The 16,651-nt window shown below is 41.5% G+C and overlaps 2 protein-coding genes across 3 annotated transcripts in view; both read right to left on the minus strand.

The window, feature by feature from the left end:
• Positions 1 to 3,359: 3,359 nt before the first annotated feature.
• Positions 3,360 to 5,756, minus strand: gpr84 (G protein-coupled receptor 84). 2 transcript variants are annotated; one of them, XM_028576551.1, is made up of 2 exons: positions 5,659 to 5,756; positions 3,360 to 4,917 (listed from the first exon to the last, which is right to left on the minus strand). In XM_028576551.1, exon 2 carries the CDS (start codon positions 4,836 to 4,838, stop codon positions 3,726 to 3,728), a length of 1,113 nt encoding a protein of 370 aa, XP_028432352.1. In that variant the 5' UTR covers positions 4,839 to 4,917; positions 5,659 to 5,756; the 3' UTR covers positions 3,360 to 3,725. The 2 variants fall into 2 exon arrangements, with proteins under 2 accessions (XP_028432352.1, XP_028432351.1); XM_028576550.1 differs by having other exon boundaries at positions 3,360 to 4,978.
• Positions 5,757 to 9,386: 3,630 nt separating this feature from the next.
• Positions 9,387 to 16,651, minus strand: part of LOC114554612 (zinc finger protein 385A) — a 33,515-nt gene continuing 26,250 nt past the window's right edge. Inside the window, exons 4-8 of the mRNA XM_028576549.1 lie at positions 13,347 to 13,521; positions 12,503 to 12,823; positions 11,598 to 11,785; positions 11,413 to 11,499; positions 9,387 to 11,278 (exon numbers count right to left, since the gene is read on the minus strand). Of these exons, the coding sequence (XP_028432350.1) occupies positions 11,051 to 11,278; positions 11,413 to 11,499; positions 11,598 to 11,785; positions 12,503 to 12,823; positions 13,347 to 13,521 (999 nt within the window). The 3' untranslated portion in view covers positions 9,387 to 11,050. The remainder of the gene's footprint in view (positions 11,279 to 11,412; positions 11,500 to 11,597; positions 11,786 to 12,502; positions 12,824 to 13,346; positions 13,522 to 16,651) is intronic.

Genomic DNA, 16,651 nt, shown 5'->3' on the forward strand with positions numbered 1-16,651 from the left:
TGCTACCAAACAAATGTTGACGTCACTTTGACAGCGAATAACTTACATATAAAGTGTTTAAAGACTTTTTTTTTTTTATTTCTAAAGAAACACGACAATATACAGTGGGTACAGAAAGTATTCAGACCCCTTTACATTTTTCACTCTTTGTTTCATTAAAGCCATTTGCTAAAATCAAAAGAGTTCATTTTATTTCTCATTAAAGTGATTGTTTGGAGTAATTTCACCCTAGGGTCCTTTGCACCATGACCTCGAGCCAAACACCCCCCCCAGAAGCTTTTTTTCAGCTGGGTCGAACATTGGGAGAGTTAGCGTAAAATATTTATTAATTTAATGATTAAGGTAAATAAGGTAATGTCTCCAAACTTACCTAATTATAACTTGTCTCCTGCTAGTTATACTACAGCACTTACTTAAAGGAACACGCCGACTTATTAGGAATTTAGCTTATTCACCGTAACCCCCAGAGTAAGACAAGTCGATACATACCCTTCTCATCTCCGTGCGTGCTGTAACGCTGTCTGACGGTTCCAGCATTAGCTTAGCCCAGCACAGATCCTGCAGGTAACTGGTTCCAACTAGCCTACTGCTCCGAATTGTCACAAAAGTGACAAAATAACGCCAACATGTTCCTATTTACATGTTGTGATTTGTAGAGTCACAGCGTGTACAAAAACAGCGTAACATGAGACACAGCCATCTTCTAACAGTAAACAAACCGGGAACTATTTTCTCAGACAGGCTTGCTGCGAGCATATAACTCCGCCCAAGTACTATATTCTTCCGCCTGAGAATTTCCCGGTTTGTTTACAGTTAGAAGACGGCTGTGTCTCATGTTACGTTGTTTTTTTGTACACGCTGTCACTCTATAAATCACAACATGTAAATAGGAACATGTTGGCGTTATTTTGTCACTTATTCGGAGCAGTAGGATTACTGGAACCATTCACCTGATGTTCTGTGCTGGCCTGAAGCCATCAGACAGCATTACAGCACGCACAGAGATGAGAAGGGTATGTATGGACTTGTCTAACTCTGGGGGTTACGGTGAATAAGCTAAATTCCCAATAAGTCGGCGTGTTCCTTTAAAAAAAAAAAAAAAGTTAATAAATATTTTTGTTGCATCTCTTTTCGGTGTTGTAATTTGTAGACGTCCCTAGGCACTCGTCTTACTGTCAAGATGGGGTGCTGAGTGTACATTAATGAGAAATAAAATGAACTTTTTTGATTTTAGCAAATGGCTGCAATGAAACAAAGAGTGAAAAATGTAAAGGGGTCTGAATACTTTCCGTACCCACTGTATAAAAGGCTCCATTACCTTGTATCTGACATTATGGCTCCGTAGCAGCCGTTTTTGTAAAAATAGGCTAACGATTGTGTCATAACCACGCGACTTACTGTCGCATAGTAGAGGAATTACCGTATAGTACAGGAGAAGCTCGCAGGCAGTTTCGACTTACATTAGCTGTTTAAGTTTAATTACTAATGTTAACTAGCATTTTAGTTAGCAATAATTATCCTGTGCTTATGTTATCTCCTTACATATACCTACACTCTCTGTCTCTTCAAGATTCAGAATGATTGAGATTTCTCTTGGCACAGCTACCAGAAGACTTACAACTTTCAGACACGTTGCTCACGTCACATTTACGTCGTCTCTCTCAGTTGGAGGCTGCGCAGTAACGCTCAGCACTCACCGGAAAAGTGCTTCTAATATCCTTCACTGGTCTCCGTCCAGAGCAACGGGATCTGTTGGTCCACGTTTGTCCCGGAAGTAGAGGCTGGACTACAATAGAGCTGTTTGGAGCAGTTTGTGAACAATGTTTCCTGTTGGAGATGGTAAGTCCCTTTGGTGTGGACTTTGGGCTTTTTACACCTATAACGTGCACAAAAAGATATATAACACAATAAAGGAAAGGGGAAAAGCCAAAAAGCATAATATGATCACTTTAAGGTAAATTACTTATAATCTATTGATCTAAAGGTGCAGTAATTTTTCCACATATATTTCCACTTACCAACCAGTTAAATTCGTGACAGAATAATAATGATGAACATGCTAAAGGTTTGTCTCATCAAAACTTTGAAAACTAATACTGTATGGCCAATCAAAGCTCTCTCAGTCCATGCTTGACAAGTTGAGTTTGAGACGCACTTTCTTTCTTTAAAAAAATAAATAAAAAGTTAAAGCAACAAAGGTCTCTTGTGGCTCATGGTTGTCCCCTTAAACCGCTCAGCTGCCTGGGCACTCCAAGATAAAATAGACATGGTACAGGGGATAAACTCTTTTAATTTAGGTAACAAAATGGTACTATTTTCAGGCCAGAATTAAAATGTTTTGCCCCACTAGTTATAGGTTCTGTAAGGCCCTCTACTCATGATCAGAGGTATGAACTGTGCTCACAGCCTGGTGAGGCACATAGTGCGTTGTGTGGAGGCAAGGTGTAACGTAGTTTTTTGTCACCAACATGTGCCAGGTAGCAAAAAAGTGCCATTTTTAATTATCCATAAATTTGGTTGGCCCATTTGAGGATTTTAGGGTGGTGTTGTGTTAGGTTTTGCCATGCTTTCAGGTTACAGGCTCTGTAATTTTGTGGGTTGCACATAGAAAGGTCAAAGTTGAACCTGACTGAACTTTTAAGTCCAGAGGCCAGGCGTTAAAACTTTAGTGGCACACACCGCCAAAAATAGTGCTGCCGGGACTGGCGGTTCAGTGTCTTTGACAACAATGCCTAGAGGGTCAAAAATAGATAGAATGTCTTGACACAACTTTAACATGCATACACAAGCATATTCCACCCATATGTCAAACAAAGGCATTAGTCATGTACTATCAGTATGTAATAGGCAATGCAGAGTTGAGACACAGTCAAATGTTCCGGAATTACTGAAATAAAGCATATTGTGTTCGAGAAGAATATCCTGTGCTGATTTTGTAACATTGGTGGTTTCTCATATGATGTAATAGACACATAAAAAACTACTAGTGGTTATTGGCTAATTCAACATTATGAATGCAACAGTGGATTATATATTACAAAATAGACTTTATTCCATACATGACATAAACACATAATGTAATCTTGTACATACATAATATACTGAAAAGGCAAACTGCAAATGCAGTCTGAAATGTTAATGAAACATAAATGTTAAAAGTGGCTGAATGTAGCTGCATGTCTGTATATTTCACAAGAATAATATTATTATACTGGGTTTACATCATTTCATTCACTTCATTTCATTTCATTTTATTTATATAGCACTAATAAACACAACAGAAGTTGACCACTGTGCTTCACATAACAAGAGTCAGATAAGAAAATAGAATAAAACATCCTTCAGACAACAAAAAGACATAGATAAAAAATAAAAATTTAAAGAAATGCACGCTCCAAGAGATAAAACTTTAGTTTGAGCTTAAACTCATATAAAGAGGACAGCGATCTCAAGGAGACGGGGAGGCTATTCCACAGCTTAGGACCAACAACAGCGAAAGCACGGTCCCCTCTTGACTTTAGTCGCGAGCGTGGCTGGGACAGATTATAGTTGCTCGTGGACCGTAGACACCTACCAGGTACATTCAGATCTAACAGTTCAGATAAATAAGCTGGTGCAAGACCATTTAAAGATTTAAAGACAAACAGCATTATTTTCATATCAACTCTGTAGCGCACCGGGATCAGGATGAACATCAGGCAAGTTTAAGCTTTAGTATGAAGAGTTTAGGATCTCAGTGTTGACCACCAGGTCCAGAGGCAGGTGAATGGTGCAGCAGCCCTGGTGAGCAGCACATGGTAGGCCTGTCGAAACTGTCTGTTCATGACAGCATAGAGCATGGGGTTGATACAGCTGTTGAGCCACGTGAGGTTTGCAGAGAACATGTGCAGTACCTGTGGGGCACGGTTTTGTTTGTCTGCTATGTTGAGCAACATGAAGGGGACGAAGCAGAACACAAAACAGAGAAAAACTGTGAAACACATGCGTGTCACACGCTTAAATTCGTCATCATCTCCTGAAGTTGCTGATTGGGAAGAGGGTGCTGCAGTGGTCGGAGCAGGTGTGGTTGAAGGTGATGTTGGGACGATCTCAGGGGGAGAATTGGTTGCTGATGAATTTAGGGCCTTGGCAGAGCTCTGGGCAGATTTGGAGGATTTTTCACAGGTGATCTCATCCATACTTTGGGTTAAATCCACCTGGCTGCTCACCTCACAGCTGCATGTCTTTGCCGTTCCACTCTCTACACCACTGTCATCAGTCCCTTGTGCTGAAGGAGCTGGTTTCTTCCTGGAGGACCGGCGGCTGAACCTGTAGCGGAGCAGAGCTTGTGCGGCAATCCTGACACGTCTGTAAATGAGGAAGTAGAATACACCAACACAGCCCAGACCCACAAAAAAGTAGAAAAAGAGCAAGATGGTGCTGTAAGGACGACCCCTGGTACGATGGAAGCTGCATGTGCACACCTGTGGCACAAACACGTAAACAGGCCAGAGAGGTCCAAAGCTGGCAAAGCCCAGTGCCCACGCTGAGATCAGGAGTAGAATAAGACCACGGTCAGAGAAGACACGGTCAAACACCGCCCTCTTTGTGACCAGCAGATATCGGCTCACTGCTACCAGGCAGAGAGTGATAATGGAGACAGAGTTGGAGAGGAAGAGGAGCAGGCCAAAGATGCTGCACCAGAGCTGACCACTGCGCCACCTGAGGTGTAGATAGGAGTCAATTGATATGGGCTGCAGTACGGTGCAGTACAGGAGATCAGCTACAGCCAGGTTGATGATAAGCACATTGAAGCGCGTCCTCAGACGTGGGTCTAAGGCGAAGGCCAGAATGGTCATCAGGTTCCCCACCGTACCAGTGATGGTCACAGCACATCCCCACAGCACAGCAAAGTACCGGTAGCCTACGACTGAAGGACTGTAGCAAGAGAAGAGGTCATCCTCTGTTTGGTTGGTGTAGTTCATCAGCATTCTGTCAACTAACCGGGATCATAATATAGGTTAGCTTCTTTGTACTGCTCACGGAAAGTAAAAACTCAAACAGAAACCCAGTCCTTCCAACCCCTCTTTGCAGTGTCAACACAATAACACAATAACTTCTCTTTTGGCCACAGTACAGTTACAGTGGTTCACCACTTCCTTTTGAACAAAGACCTTTCTATGACAGAAGCCTTTGTTTTCAAGTTTTCTTCTTCTTCATTTTTAATCAAATGTAATATAATTTACAACTGCTGTGGCTCTAGTAACCTCAAATACAGTCTGGCAAGCACAAATAATTTCGTAACATTAGCCAATGAAATTAAGTATGAATAAGAGAGGAACAAAATAGTAACAAGTCCTGTGTATGACCTCAAAAGAGTTGCCCTTTTTTACAGTTACTCAAAAATTCTGAAATGATTTGATATTCATTTAAACTCTTTTCATCCACTTTATACATTCACATCACTAAAGTGGATTATGCACATAGATTATGACTCAAGTAATGAAACATTGCATACTATAAAGCTATAACATTATATATAACAAAGATATATAACATTGATAAAACATAGAATAAAATACCCTTTCAAGGGATTTAAGGGATCTTTTTGATAAAAAGAATAAATAAAAAAGGCAAGTAAAAGCCCCTATTTTGAAACAAAACACAGGACGTTCTCACCTTAAAGCTGAAGATTTCTGCCAGTCTTACTAATTGTTGATGTGTCTCAGTGATCAGGTGCGCTGAATGTCTGGCTTCCTGCTGGCTTCCTGCTGGTGTTACATTTTATGTGCATCCTCTGTATTGCTTAAATACCCCTCTACACAATGAAAGGGTAAGAAGTAGGGGTTTTCCAGTTCATGTCTAAATTAGGGAAGCGAGATCTTGCATATTTCCTAAAGAACATTTTCTTTCAAATAGTATAACAAAATGTGGAAAGAAGGGGAAAATATTAGTAAAATATGTTTTATTCTATTATGTCTGCATACTGCATGTACGTCACTTATCACAAGGTACTGTATAAACAAAACAGGACTTCATCTCAGTAGATGAACTATTTTGATTAACGTGTGTTTTGTACCAACATTATCATAATATTGGAGTATTTGTACAACTAAAATAAGTTGTAATAGGCTATATGATTTACATTAGGTAAAGAAATATACATAAAAAGTCAAATGAAAACTACTTAAAAATGCTTGTCATACATTTATGAAAGTTTGTTTGTATAGGCCAATATCACACAGACCTTTACTAGTACTTCTGTAACATAACTCAGATTCTTTTAGTCCTATTGTTTCCACAGTCTTTGTATGGGACTGCGAGCATGTAGCTTGTATAGCAAAAATGTGCAGGTAATGCAAATACCTGCTGCTATGGTCTTACAGTTTATCATATAATCTGTGCTTTTGAAACTGTTCCATTACAGTAAGACACCAAAACCTTTCTATTCAATTGTGCATAATGGTACAGTTGGAAAAACATGGCTGGCAGACAAAGCTGGCAAAGCCCAGTGCCCACGCTGAGATCAGGAGTAGAATAAGACCACGGTCAGAGAAGACACGGTCAAACACCGCCCTCTTTGTGACCAGCAGATATCGGCTCACTGCTACCAGGCAGAGGGTGATAATGGAGACAGAGTTGGAGAGGAAGAGGAGCAGGCCAAAGATGCTGCACCAGAGCTGACCACTGCGCCACCTGAGGTGTAGATAGGAGTCAATTGATATGGGCTGCAGTACGGTGCAGTACAGGAGATCAGCTACAGCCAGGTTGATGATAAGCACATTGAAGCGCGTCCTCAGACGTGGGTCTAAGGCGAAGGCCAGAATGGTCATCAGGTTCCCCACCGTACCAGTGATGGTCATTGTGCATAATGGTCCAGTTGGGAAAACATGGCTGGCAGTCTTTAATATTTAAATAATTTCCCTATTGAAAAATCACATGCTTGGCACATGGTTGGTTTGTTAGTGGTCATTTGGGAAATAATCTAGGGAGTCACCAGGGAAACCATTTGAGTGGGGGACACATTAACTGAAGTTACACTGAACAAACTAGTTTCTTTTGCTCATAATTTCTCTTAAATTATATTTCCCACAGTTACTGTATTTTCCTTAGACAGTGAGGGCAAACTTTGAGCATAGTGCTCTAGTGTATGAATTTCTTCATAATTTTTGAAGATTTGCTGATTTAGAGATACTCACATGCGATTAAATGCTTTAACACACAATTTGACCCTTTTTCTGCTGCACATTTCCTGTTCCTGTAAAACGGGTAACTATAGACCATTCTGTACCGAGAAGCTAACCTATATTATGATTCCAGTTAGTTGACAGAATGCTGATGAACTACACCAACCAAACAGAGGATGACCTCTTCTCCTGCTACAGTCCTTCAGTCGTAGGCTACAAATGTAGACTAAGTACTGAAAATGTCAGTGACTAGTTCCCTTTAGTCCACAAGAACAGAGCTAAAGTGTTGCTAAAACGCAGCTACTATGTGTAACCAAGTAGGAATGTGTTGTTGACATTGATGCTTTGCATATGTAATGAACAATGTCAGAAATTAACATGTAAAAACATAAAAACAGAGACCTCGGTTTTTAAGTCAGATAGTAAAATAGTAAAATTTGTAAGTGAGGGAAAAGACAAAGTAACACATTTTTCATTATAAAACATAACAGAATATATGAAAAGAAACATCACTTTAAGTTGCAGGAGTTTAGGATCTCAGTGTTGACCACCAGGTCCAGAGGCAGGTGAATGGTGCAGCAGCCCTAGTGAGCAGCACATTGTAGGCCTGTCGAAACTGTCTGTTCATGACAGCATAGAGCATGGGGTTGATACAGCTGTTGAGCCACGTGAGCTTTCCACAGAACATGTACAGTACCTGTGGGGCACGGTTATGTTTGTCTGCCTCAATGAGCAACATGAGTAAGAGAACGCAGAACACAAAGCACAGAAAACAGTGAAGCACATGTGTGTCACCCGTTTTATTTCCTTATCTCCTGAAGCTGTAGAGTGAACCAAGGATGTTGCAGGTGTGGTTGAAGGTGATGTTGGGACAATCTCAGGGGGAGAATTGGTTGCTGATGAATTTAGGGCCTTGGCAGAGCTCTGGGCAGATTTGGAGGATTTTTTACAGTTGATCTCATCCATACTTTGGGTTAAATCCACCTGGCTGCTCACCTCACAGCTGCATGTCTTTGCTGTTCCACTCTCTACACCACTGTCATCAGTCCCTTGTGCTGAAGGAGCTGGTTTCTTCCTGGAGGACCGGCGGCTGAACCTGTAGCGGAGCAGAGCTTGTGCGGCAATCCTGACGCGTCTGTAAATGAGGAAGTAGAATACACCAACATAGCCCAGTAAAAAAGTAGAAAAAGAGCAAGATGGTGCTGTAGGGACGACTCCTGGTACGAGCTGCATGTGCACACCAGAAGTATTATTTCATACATACATATTACTTCAAATGTACATAAGTATTGTTTCCAGTTATTTGACTGGTATTTAAGTTTGCATAATTATACACTTCTTCATCAGTAAACAAACATCTATGAGGAGAAATGGGCTTGGAGCAACATCAGCTTCGTCATTATCAACTTAAATAACTAAAGTGAAAGCCTGCAGCTTTATCATGGCTTCTCTCTCTAAACTAAATAAACTGTAGATGCTGCCGTGAGCACATACTTCTGCTCATAAGTTAAATTACATCTGAATCGTTTAATTTAGGAGCAAATACCATAAAACTATATAAATATGGGCTGCAACAAATTGCAGATTGCTTTCATAATACATTTTTGGGAAAAATGCCCATTACAAGTACTAAGGGGCCAGGGTGACATCTTTAGATTTCTTATTTTGGCTGGCTAACAGTTGGCTGACCCAAAAAATGGGAAACCTTCATTCAGCTCTTCTGTCCTTTTTAATGTAAACATGTAGGCAAACACAGGTGTTTGCTTCTCACCTTAAAGTTGATGACTTCCACTTATTTTTATAAATGTGTAGCATATGTCATTCTGTGTACTGATCTTAATGTTTGTTTGCACACTGCACTAACCTTTAAAAAACGCAATCAACTTCTGATCAGGAATAGTTTAAAAAGCCAAAACGTGGATGTATTTTAGTGTAATGTATCTGTTATGTTTGGTTGTCACTTATTACTGTAGTACTGTACTGTATGTCAAAAGAGAAATTGACTTGAATTATCACATTACTAAACTAACCAAATGCATTTGTAATTTATTGTTATTGTCATATCTGATTACATAAAAAAAAACACAGATCAACATTGCTTACAACCATAAACTCAGTTTAATGATTTTATATATAATTTTGTTTTAACTGAACAATTAGGAAGCCCCAACATGTATCTTTTCTAATTTTTAAATAATCTACATTTACAGTAATGTTTCAATACACTTCTCCTAAATAACAATTCATACATCTGTAGACATTTTCTTTTTATTGCAGTTAACAAGAAAAGTTAGCAGGAGTGCTTAAAATATTGCTACAGTTTCCATTTCCTGTAAGCTTTCCTCTAATGTTGTTTCACAAGCCATCATGACACAGGGACAGTTTGGGGTCATGAAGGGTCAGAGCACACGAGGCAGATCAGACAAACTAAAAATGTTTTATCCCACTGCAAGCCTATAATACTAGCAAAAATGCTTTTTGTTTTGCATACAACTTCTCATCTGTGTACGTGGTCCTTTTTCCTTCTGTAACATATTGCTGGTGTCTTTCCACCCACTGTGTTCGGCTCTCCTTGCATGGGTAGTGTGAAAATGTTGTCTGTATAATCAAATGTGCACGTAATGCAAAGACCTGCTGCTAAAGCCATGAATCAACCATTGTCCTGCTGTGCTCACAGTGTTGAAACTATTTCATTAAGACACTGAAACCTTTCTGTGATGCGCAGTGACGTGCAGATGAAAAAATGATATGTCATTATTTTAAATAAGCCATTTACATGGAGACGTTTCACCATGGACTTTTACTTATGTGCTTTGTGAGATTTTATGCACAGGTTTGTCAGTGGCCATTCAGAGAGAATCTAGGGAATCATCAGGGGAACTATTTAACTGGAGGAGGTTACATCTTTACCTTCACTAAAGAAACAGCATGGGTTTTCCCTTCCGTTCAATTCTTATTTTCTCCAACTTACTGCATACAGACAGAATAAACACTGATAGCTGAATAGTGCACCATTTGCAATTACTTCTTCACAACAAGTCTTTTCCAAACTGTAAATGGGGTTGACATACGCATCAGTGCAGTTTTAAGACATAATAATTAAGTAATTTCTACCCTTTGCTGTTCCTCTTTGACTTTCTGTTTCATTCCGTCCCACAGAGGTAAATATAGACCATTACGCCCAGCTGTGAAATTTGAAGACATACAGTACAGAGAAATGTTTACCAGTAACTGCACAAACGGTATGGCAATTGCTGTTACCGTTTCCTCTTTATAGGCCACAAAAAACAGAATGTTACAGTGGTATAATCCACTATACTGTGACAGCTACATTGTGATACCAGCTAACATTTGAGGCAACTACTATATCTAACCCAGCAGGCTTGTTTTTGATAACATTGATGCTTTGGATATGTAACGAATTCTTGCAGAGATGAACATTAAAAACACAAGAGAGGTAGGGTTTTGAGCCAGATACAGTGGATCATATGTTAGATGAATAATTAGTCAGTTGCAGATTGGAGGATACTCAAAGAAGTCCATGCTTGATAGAAACTTGTTTCTAAGTTCCTGTTCAAACTATCTGCAGTCTACTTGATGATTGGCAGATAGTTTAGTGATGAAGGGAAATTGGGGTGGATGGAAACGTAGTCTTTTTGAAATGAATGAGATTTGTCAGTCATCTCTAGTTCTCCCTGTTAATGTAACAGCAGTGGTCTGCAACCACAGTATGCACCATGAAGAGTCATATTTATGTTCACTGTTTTTATTATAATGAAACAGCAGCTGGAGCCACACCAGCTGATTTGGCTCTTGATGGCACATGGTTGCAGGCCTCCACTTCACAGTGTGCTTCATCCTGAATCATCCTCCTTCTGTCACCGTCAGTAGGGACTGAAGAGAATTGGCCCATGCGTGGTGCGGATGGGACCTGGGGCGGGTCTCAGCAGGCTGAGGTGTGTTCCCTGTAGGAGGTGGTGATGGGGATGATGGTGGGAGGTCGGGCAAGGAGGACGCAGTGCCAGCTGATTGGAGGAAGCCACGGCTGCCATCGCTGCGGCAACAGCCAGAGGATTTGGTAAAAGTCCAGCCCCCAGAGTTTTTGGAAGTTCCTTTAAAAAAAAAAAATCATAAAAATAGAAGTAAATTTGTTGATGCAAGAGTTTTCTTAAAACCTAAATGATCATGTGTTTATGAAAGGAGAATTGAGAAATATGGAATATGTAGACTGTGAGAAAGTTTTTACCATAAAGTCTGTGCGCTTCTTGTGCCGACTGAGCAGAGGATTGGGTTTCCCTGCAACTCCATCCCGATGCCTCCGGCTAGATATATGCTAAAACATAAAATGCGGATGAACAGATATTGGATATTGAGACAGCTTGAAAACTAGGGTCACTCAGGGTCTTTGGATCTTTGTGTGGGCTTTCTCACCTGTTTAAGCTGCAGCTCTGAGTTGACTCTGACGTTGCAGATCTCACAGTGGAAGGTGCGTTCCTGAGTGTTGGGGTCAGAAGACAGCTCCCCTCCCTGTTCTGGGCTGGGTTTAGGACCCAGACGTGGGTACGCTTTAATGGGTCCCAGTCCACTCCGAGCCTCCAGAATGGTTTTATGTTTGGTACCTTGAAACAAAAAAAATATCCAATGGTGATTGAGTCCATGTTACAGTGTAGTGCATATACTAAACACTAAATTGACATCATGGTTTGGTTAGATTAGGTTTTTAAATGCTGTTTTCAAGATCAAGAATGAACTTTGAAGGATTTCTTAAAGTGCTTAAAAAATGGAAATCTCAACATCTGCAATTCCATGACAGCTAGGAGAACTCAAAGGATCATGTGGTATGACAGAAATCTCCAGAACAGCTACTTAATGGACCTTGTGGAGAGATTATTTGCTCAACTGGTGCATAGTTGTTTAAAAGTGCAGACAACAAATTCTAAAGCTGTCAATGTTATAAAATATATCCACTTGAGATAGGAGGGTATTCCTGTAATTGCATTTACTGCGTGCAACAATATTTAGTCTAGGTGGTAGGAGGTGAGGTTTTTTATCACCACCCAATCTACACCCAGTCAAACCATGCAGAATTTAACCTGCTATTCGTACCACTAAGTGGCACTAATGCACCAGCTTTATTTTCAAACCTAAAATGCAGAACACCTGCAGAATTGCTTTTAAAGAGCAAAGCTTCAGGGTTTCGGAAGTTGCTTCTAAGTGCATAATACATAATGCTGTTGTTTGTAGAGGTTTATTTCTCTCAAGATTCTGCAAGCTCTGTGGCGTGATGTGCTACTGAATATGGTATGTGCACTCTGACAAAGCCGTATTGAAGTTACCTTTGTTATGTGCCTCCAGTTGTGAGAGAGAATTAACAGCAACTTTGCACAGGGAACAGTAGAGAAGCTTCTTGGCTTTCTCTTCCTCTGACTCTCCTGAAGGAGGGCTGGGTGCTGGGGACGGGGTGTTAGGAGGACCAGCTGAGGCTGGATCTGCAGGGAGAGTGCTCAGGGCGGCAGACGGGGAGGGGGAGGATGGCAAAGGTGTGCTGACAGAAGGCAGGAGGGGACACGCTGCATCTGCAGAGCTCAGTGTGGGTGTTGGAAGGTGGGTAGGGGTCAAAGGTAACTTGGTGGAGATGGGACAGGACTGGGTGTCATCTGTAAACGGTACAAAGGTTTAGGGTTAGAGAATAATTTGTGGAAAGTCAACCACATCATTAACTTTTCAACCATGAGGACTGTTATATAAAAGTGTAAAAAATAACGTCTGTGCTTAAAACTCTGCCTCTCTGAGGTCAAATGCACACCTGTGTAATTCTTACATCTCTACTGAGTTTCTTTTCTATTGTCATACTGTACGTCAACTCAATATTGAACTGTGTCATGACATCTTAAATCTTTGTATCTGAGAAATGTACACAGGTTGTTAAAACAAATGTTTTATTCTGTTTTGTTGATCAGATTTGCAGGTTGAACTGCAAGTTCTGATTAATTATATTAACACTACACTTCTTATTAGAAGGACATCAACACTCCTCTCTGGTTAGTTTCTATCCCATCACTTCACACAACAGCTGTGTTGTGCATATGTCCCATTTTGTGTGTGTGTGTGTGTGTGTGTGTGTGTGTGTGTGTGTGTGTGTGTGTGTGTGAGACATCATATGTCACAAGTGATGATCACCCTGCTTATTAGGATCAGACTCAGGGCTGGATGGCGAGGGGCCTGGTGGGGAGGGCGAAACAGTAGGGGGAGGGTGCTGCTTGTCGCCATCTTGGAGACGAGCTGTCTTGGATGTCTCGATCCCCTTCACCCTCCGAGCATGGCGGTTCCCCTTGTAGTGGGCTTCTGCCTGGCTCTGGCAGAGGAACAAGACATATCAGAGGTTTACATTAAATGAAATAGATTTGTGTTTAGTGCAGTAAACGCACACTGCCACATAAATGCTTTATATTAGCATTTTTGTCTTTACTTGTATTTACTTATTTGTGGTTACTTGTGCATAAACATTTATATTCAGTAGCTAAAGATGGCTTGTCAGATGTTGATTACCAAGCAAATGCAAAAAACACTTGCACTGAACACATTCAGATGTATCACCATTTAAACCTTTGATATGTATGTTCAATACATGTCAACATTAAGAAGTGAACAAAACACCTGCAGTAATTCCCAAAATCTCTCTCCAGTCGAGCTATCAAGTTTAGGGCTGTCCCAAACGATACATTTTTTGATTAATCTAACGATTCATTTTTCAATTAGTGATCATTTTCCCATTGCTCAATTATTAACAATTTACACAAAACAAATTTCAATAAGGTTCAAGTCTCTAGATATTAAAATTGTTTAACAGTGCACTGTTCAAGTAAAATGAATTTTTAGTGCAAACTGAAGCCAGATGTAGGCTGTCAATCCAACAACAAAATAAAGTCACTTTCAGGAGGAATACAAAAATAAAAAATTAAAGTAAACAGAGCAAGTGCAAAAAGAGTAGCCTGTATTTGCTTTTTTCTAACAGTAGTAGGTAAAATAATGAATAAGCTCTTGTTTAACATCCAAGGTCTTCTCCCTTTAATCTTACAGTAAAAACAATTTTAGCAACATATCAAATCAGATGCATCAAATAAATCCAACATAAGGCAAGTTGCCCCTGCCCGAGGATAGTAGCGGGACATATGGGCCCGACCCAGCCCGTGGGTCAAGTTCGGGCTCGACATCTAAACTCTACTTGGGAGGGAAAGGGACAAAAAGGTGAGCAGAACTTACGGTGTTTTGCTGCTGTTATCCTGACTCAGGCAGGCATTTTACAAAGTCTACAGATTACAAACCACATTGTTGTTGGAATTACAAGTAAAATACTCCCACACTTTAGAAGACCGTGTGCGAGCCTTTTTCTTAACGTGTTGTTGAACTTGCGAGGAATCCATACTTGCGCTGTTGCTGGAGGCAGACGGTTATTTTTAGATTTCTACACATGACGGTCAACGCAAATTATTTGTGTCGATTACGTTGACTACATCAACAAATCGACCAAGGGTGCTTTGAGAACTTCCTTTTATTGATAAAGATTTAACAAAACAAACCCCTATTATATTTTTTAACCAAAAATTACTCAAAACTTCTGAAATATATTCTGAAATAGTCTGGAGGTCTGTGGGCGACTAATAATAATAATAATAATAATAAATTGAATTTATATAGCGCTTTTCATGGACTCAAAGTTGCTTTACAGGGCAGGGTAGATTATAAAAACAACAAAACAAAACGAACAAAACAAAACAAGTAAAACAAAACAAGATTCAGATGAAAAAGGGAGGGGGGGCAGGGGGGCTATGGGTAGGCAGAGTTGAAGAGATGGGTCTTGAGGCGGGACTGGAAGATGGTGAGGGACTCAGAGGTGCAGATCTCTTCGGGGAGGGAGTTCCAGAGCCTGGAAGCTGCTCTGGAGAAGGCTCTGTCCCCAAAACTGCGGAGTTTGGACTTTTGGATGGAGAGGAGACCGGCTGAGGTGGATCTGAGGGACCGTGAGGGTTGGTAGGGGGAGAGGAGGTCAGTGAGGTATGAGGGGGCCATATGGTGGAGTGCTTTGTAGGTGAGGACCAGGATTTTGTAGGTGATCCGGTGGGAAATAGGAAGCCAGTGGAGTTGTTTTAGGACTGGAGTGATGTGGTGCCAGGATTTGGAGCGGGTAATAAGGCGGGCGGCTGAGTTCTGGACCAGTTGGAGTCGGTTGATGTTGGTAGAGCTGATGCCAAGGAGAAGTGAATTGCAGTAGTCCAGTCGGGAGGAGATGAAGGCGGGAATGAGTCTTTCAGCAGCGGCGGGTGTGAGAGAGGGTCTGCTTTTGGCGATGTTGCGGTGGTGAAAGAAGGAGGTTTTAATGACTTGACGGATGTGAGGCTCAAGGGAGAGGGTGGAATCAAAGATAACGCCAAGGTTGCGGGCCTGGGGAGATGGTGAGACAATGGTGCCATCGATGGTGAGAGTGGGGTTATTGGTTTTGCTAAGTGTGGATTTGGAGCCAATCAGAAGGAATTCTGTTTTGTCGCTGTTGAGTTTGAGTAAGTTGTGTTGCATCCAGGTTTTAATAGTTGACAGACAGGAGTTGATGTGGGAGAGGGGAGGATTGTGGGGGGATTTGGTGCTGAAGTAGATCTGGGTGTCATCAGCATAGCAGTGGAAGTCCAGGTTGAAGTGGCGGAGTATCTGACCAAGAGGGAGGATGTAGATGATGAAGAGGAGGGGGCCAAGTACAGAGCCTTGGGGAACACCTTGAGTGACTGTGGCTGTGGCAGAGGTGTGGTTGTGGAGAGAGATGAAATGGGATCTGTTGGATAGGTAGGAGTGGAGCCAGCTGAGTGCAGTACCTTCGATACCGAGGTCTTTGAGTCTGGTGAGCAGGATGTTATGGCTCACGGTATCGAAGGCTGTACTCAGGTCGAGGAGGATGAGGATGTTGAGGGAACCGGCGTCAGCAGAGGTGAGGAGGTCGTTGAGGACTTTGAGGAGAGCGGTTTCTGTGCTGTGGAGGGGGCGAAAACCAGATTGGAGAGGTTCAAATAGGTTATTGGCATGAAGATGAGTTTGTAGTTGTGAGGCAACTATGCGTTCCAGGGTTTTAGACAGAAAGGGGAGGTTGGATATTGGGCGGTAGTTGTTGAGAGAGGAGGGATGCAGACCAGTTTTTTTAAGGATTGGGGTGACAGCAGCAGTTTTGAAAGCAAAGGGGACAGTTCCAAGGGACAGTGAGGAGTTGAAGAGGTTAGTGAGGTAGGGGCATAGGAGCGGGAGGCAGGACTTCAGGAGTGGAGTAGGGAGGGGGTCAAGGGAGCAGGTAGTGGGTTTGGAAGAGCTGATGAGTTTGGAGATTTCAGGAGGAGTGACTGGGTCAAACTGGGAGAGGAGGCAGCGTGGAGGAGGGGTCGGGAGGTCTGGAGGGATGGGGAGAGGAGGGTCCAAGGTAGGTGCTGGAGTAGATCCTGGGAGGT

This window comes from Perca flavescens, chromosome 4 (genome assembly GCF_004354835.1).
Source record: "Perca flavescens isolate YP-PL-M2 chromosome 4, PFLA_1.0, whole genome shotgun sequence".
Lineage (NCBI taxonomy): Eukaryota > Metazoa > Chordata > Actinopteri > Perciformes > Percidae > Perca > Perca flavescens.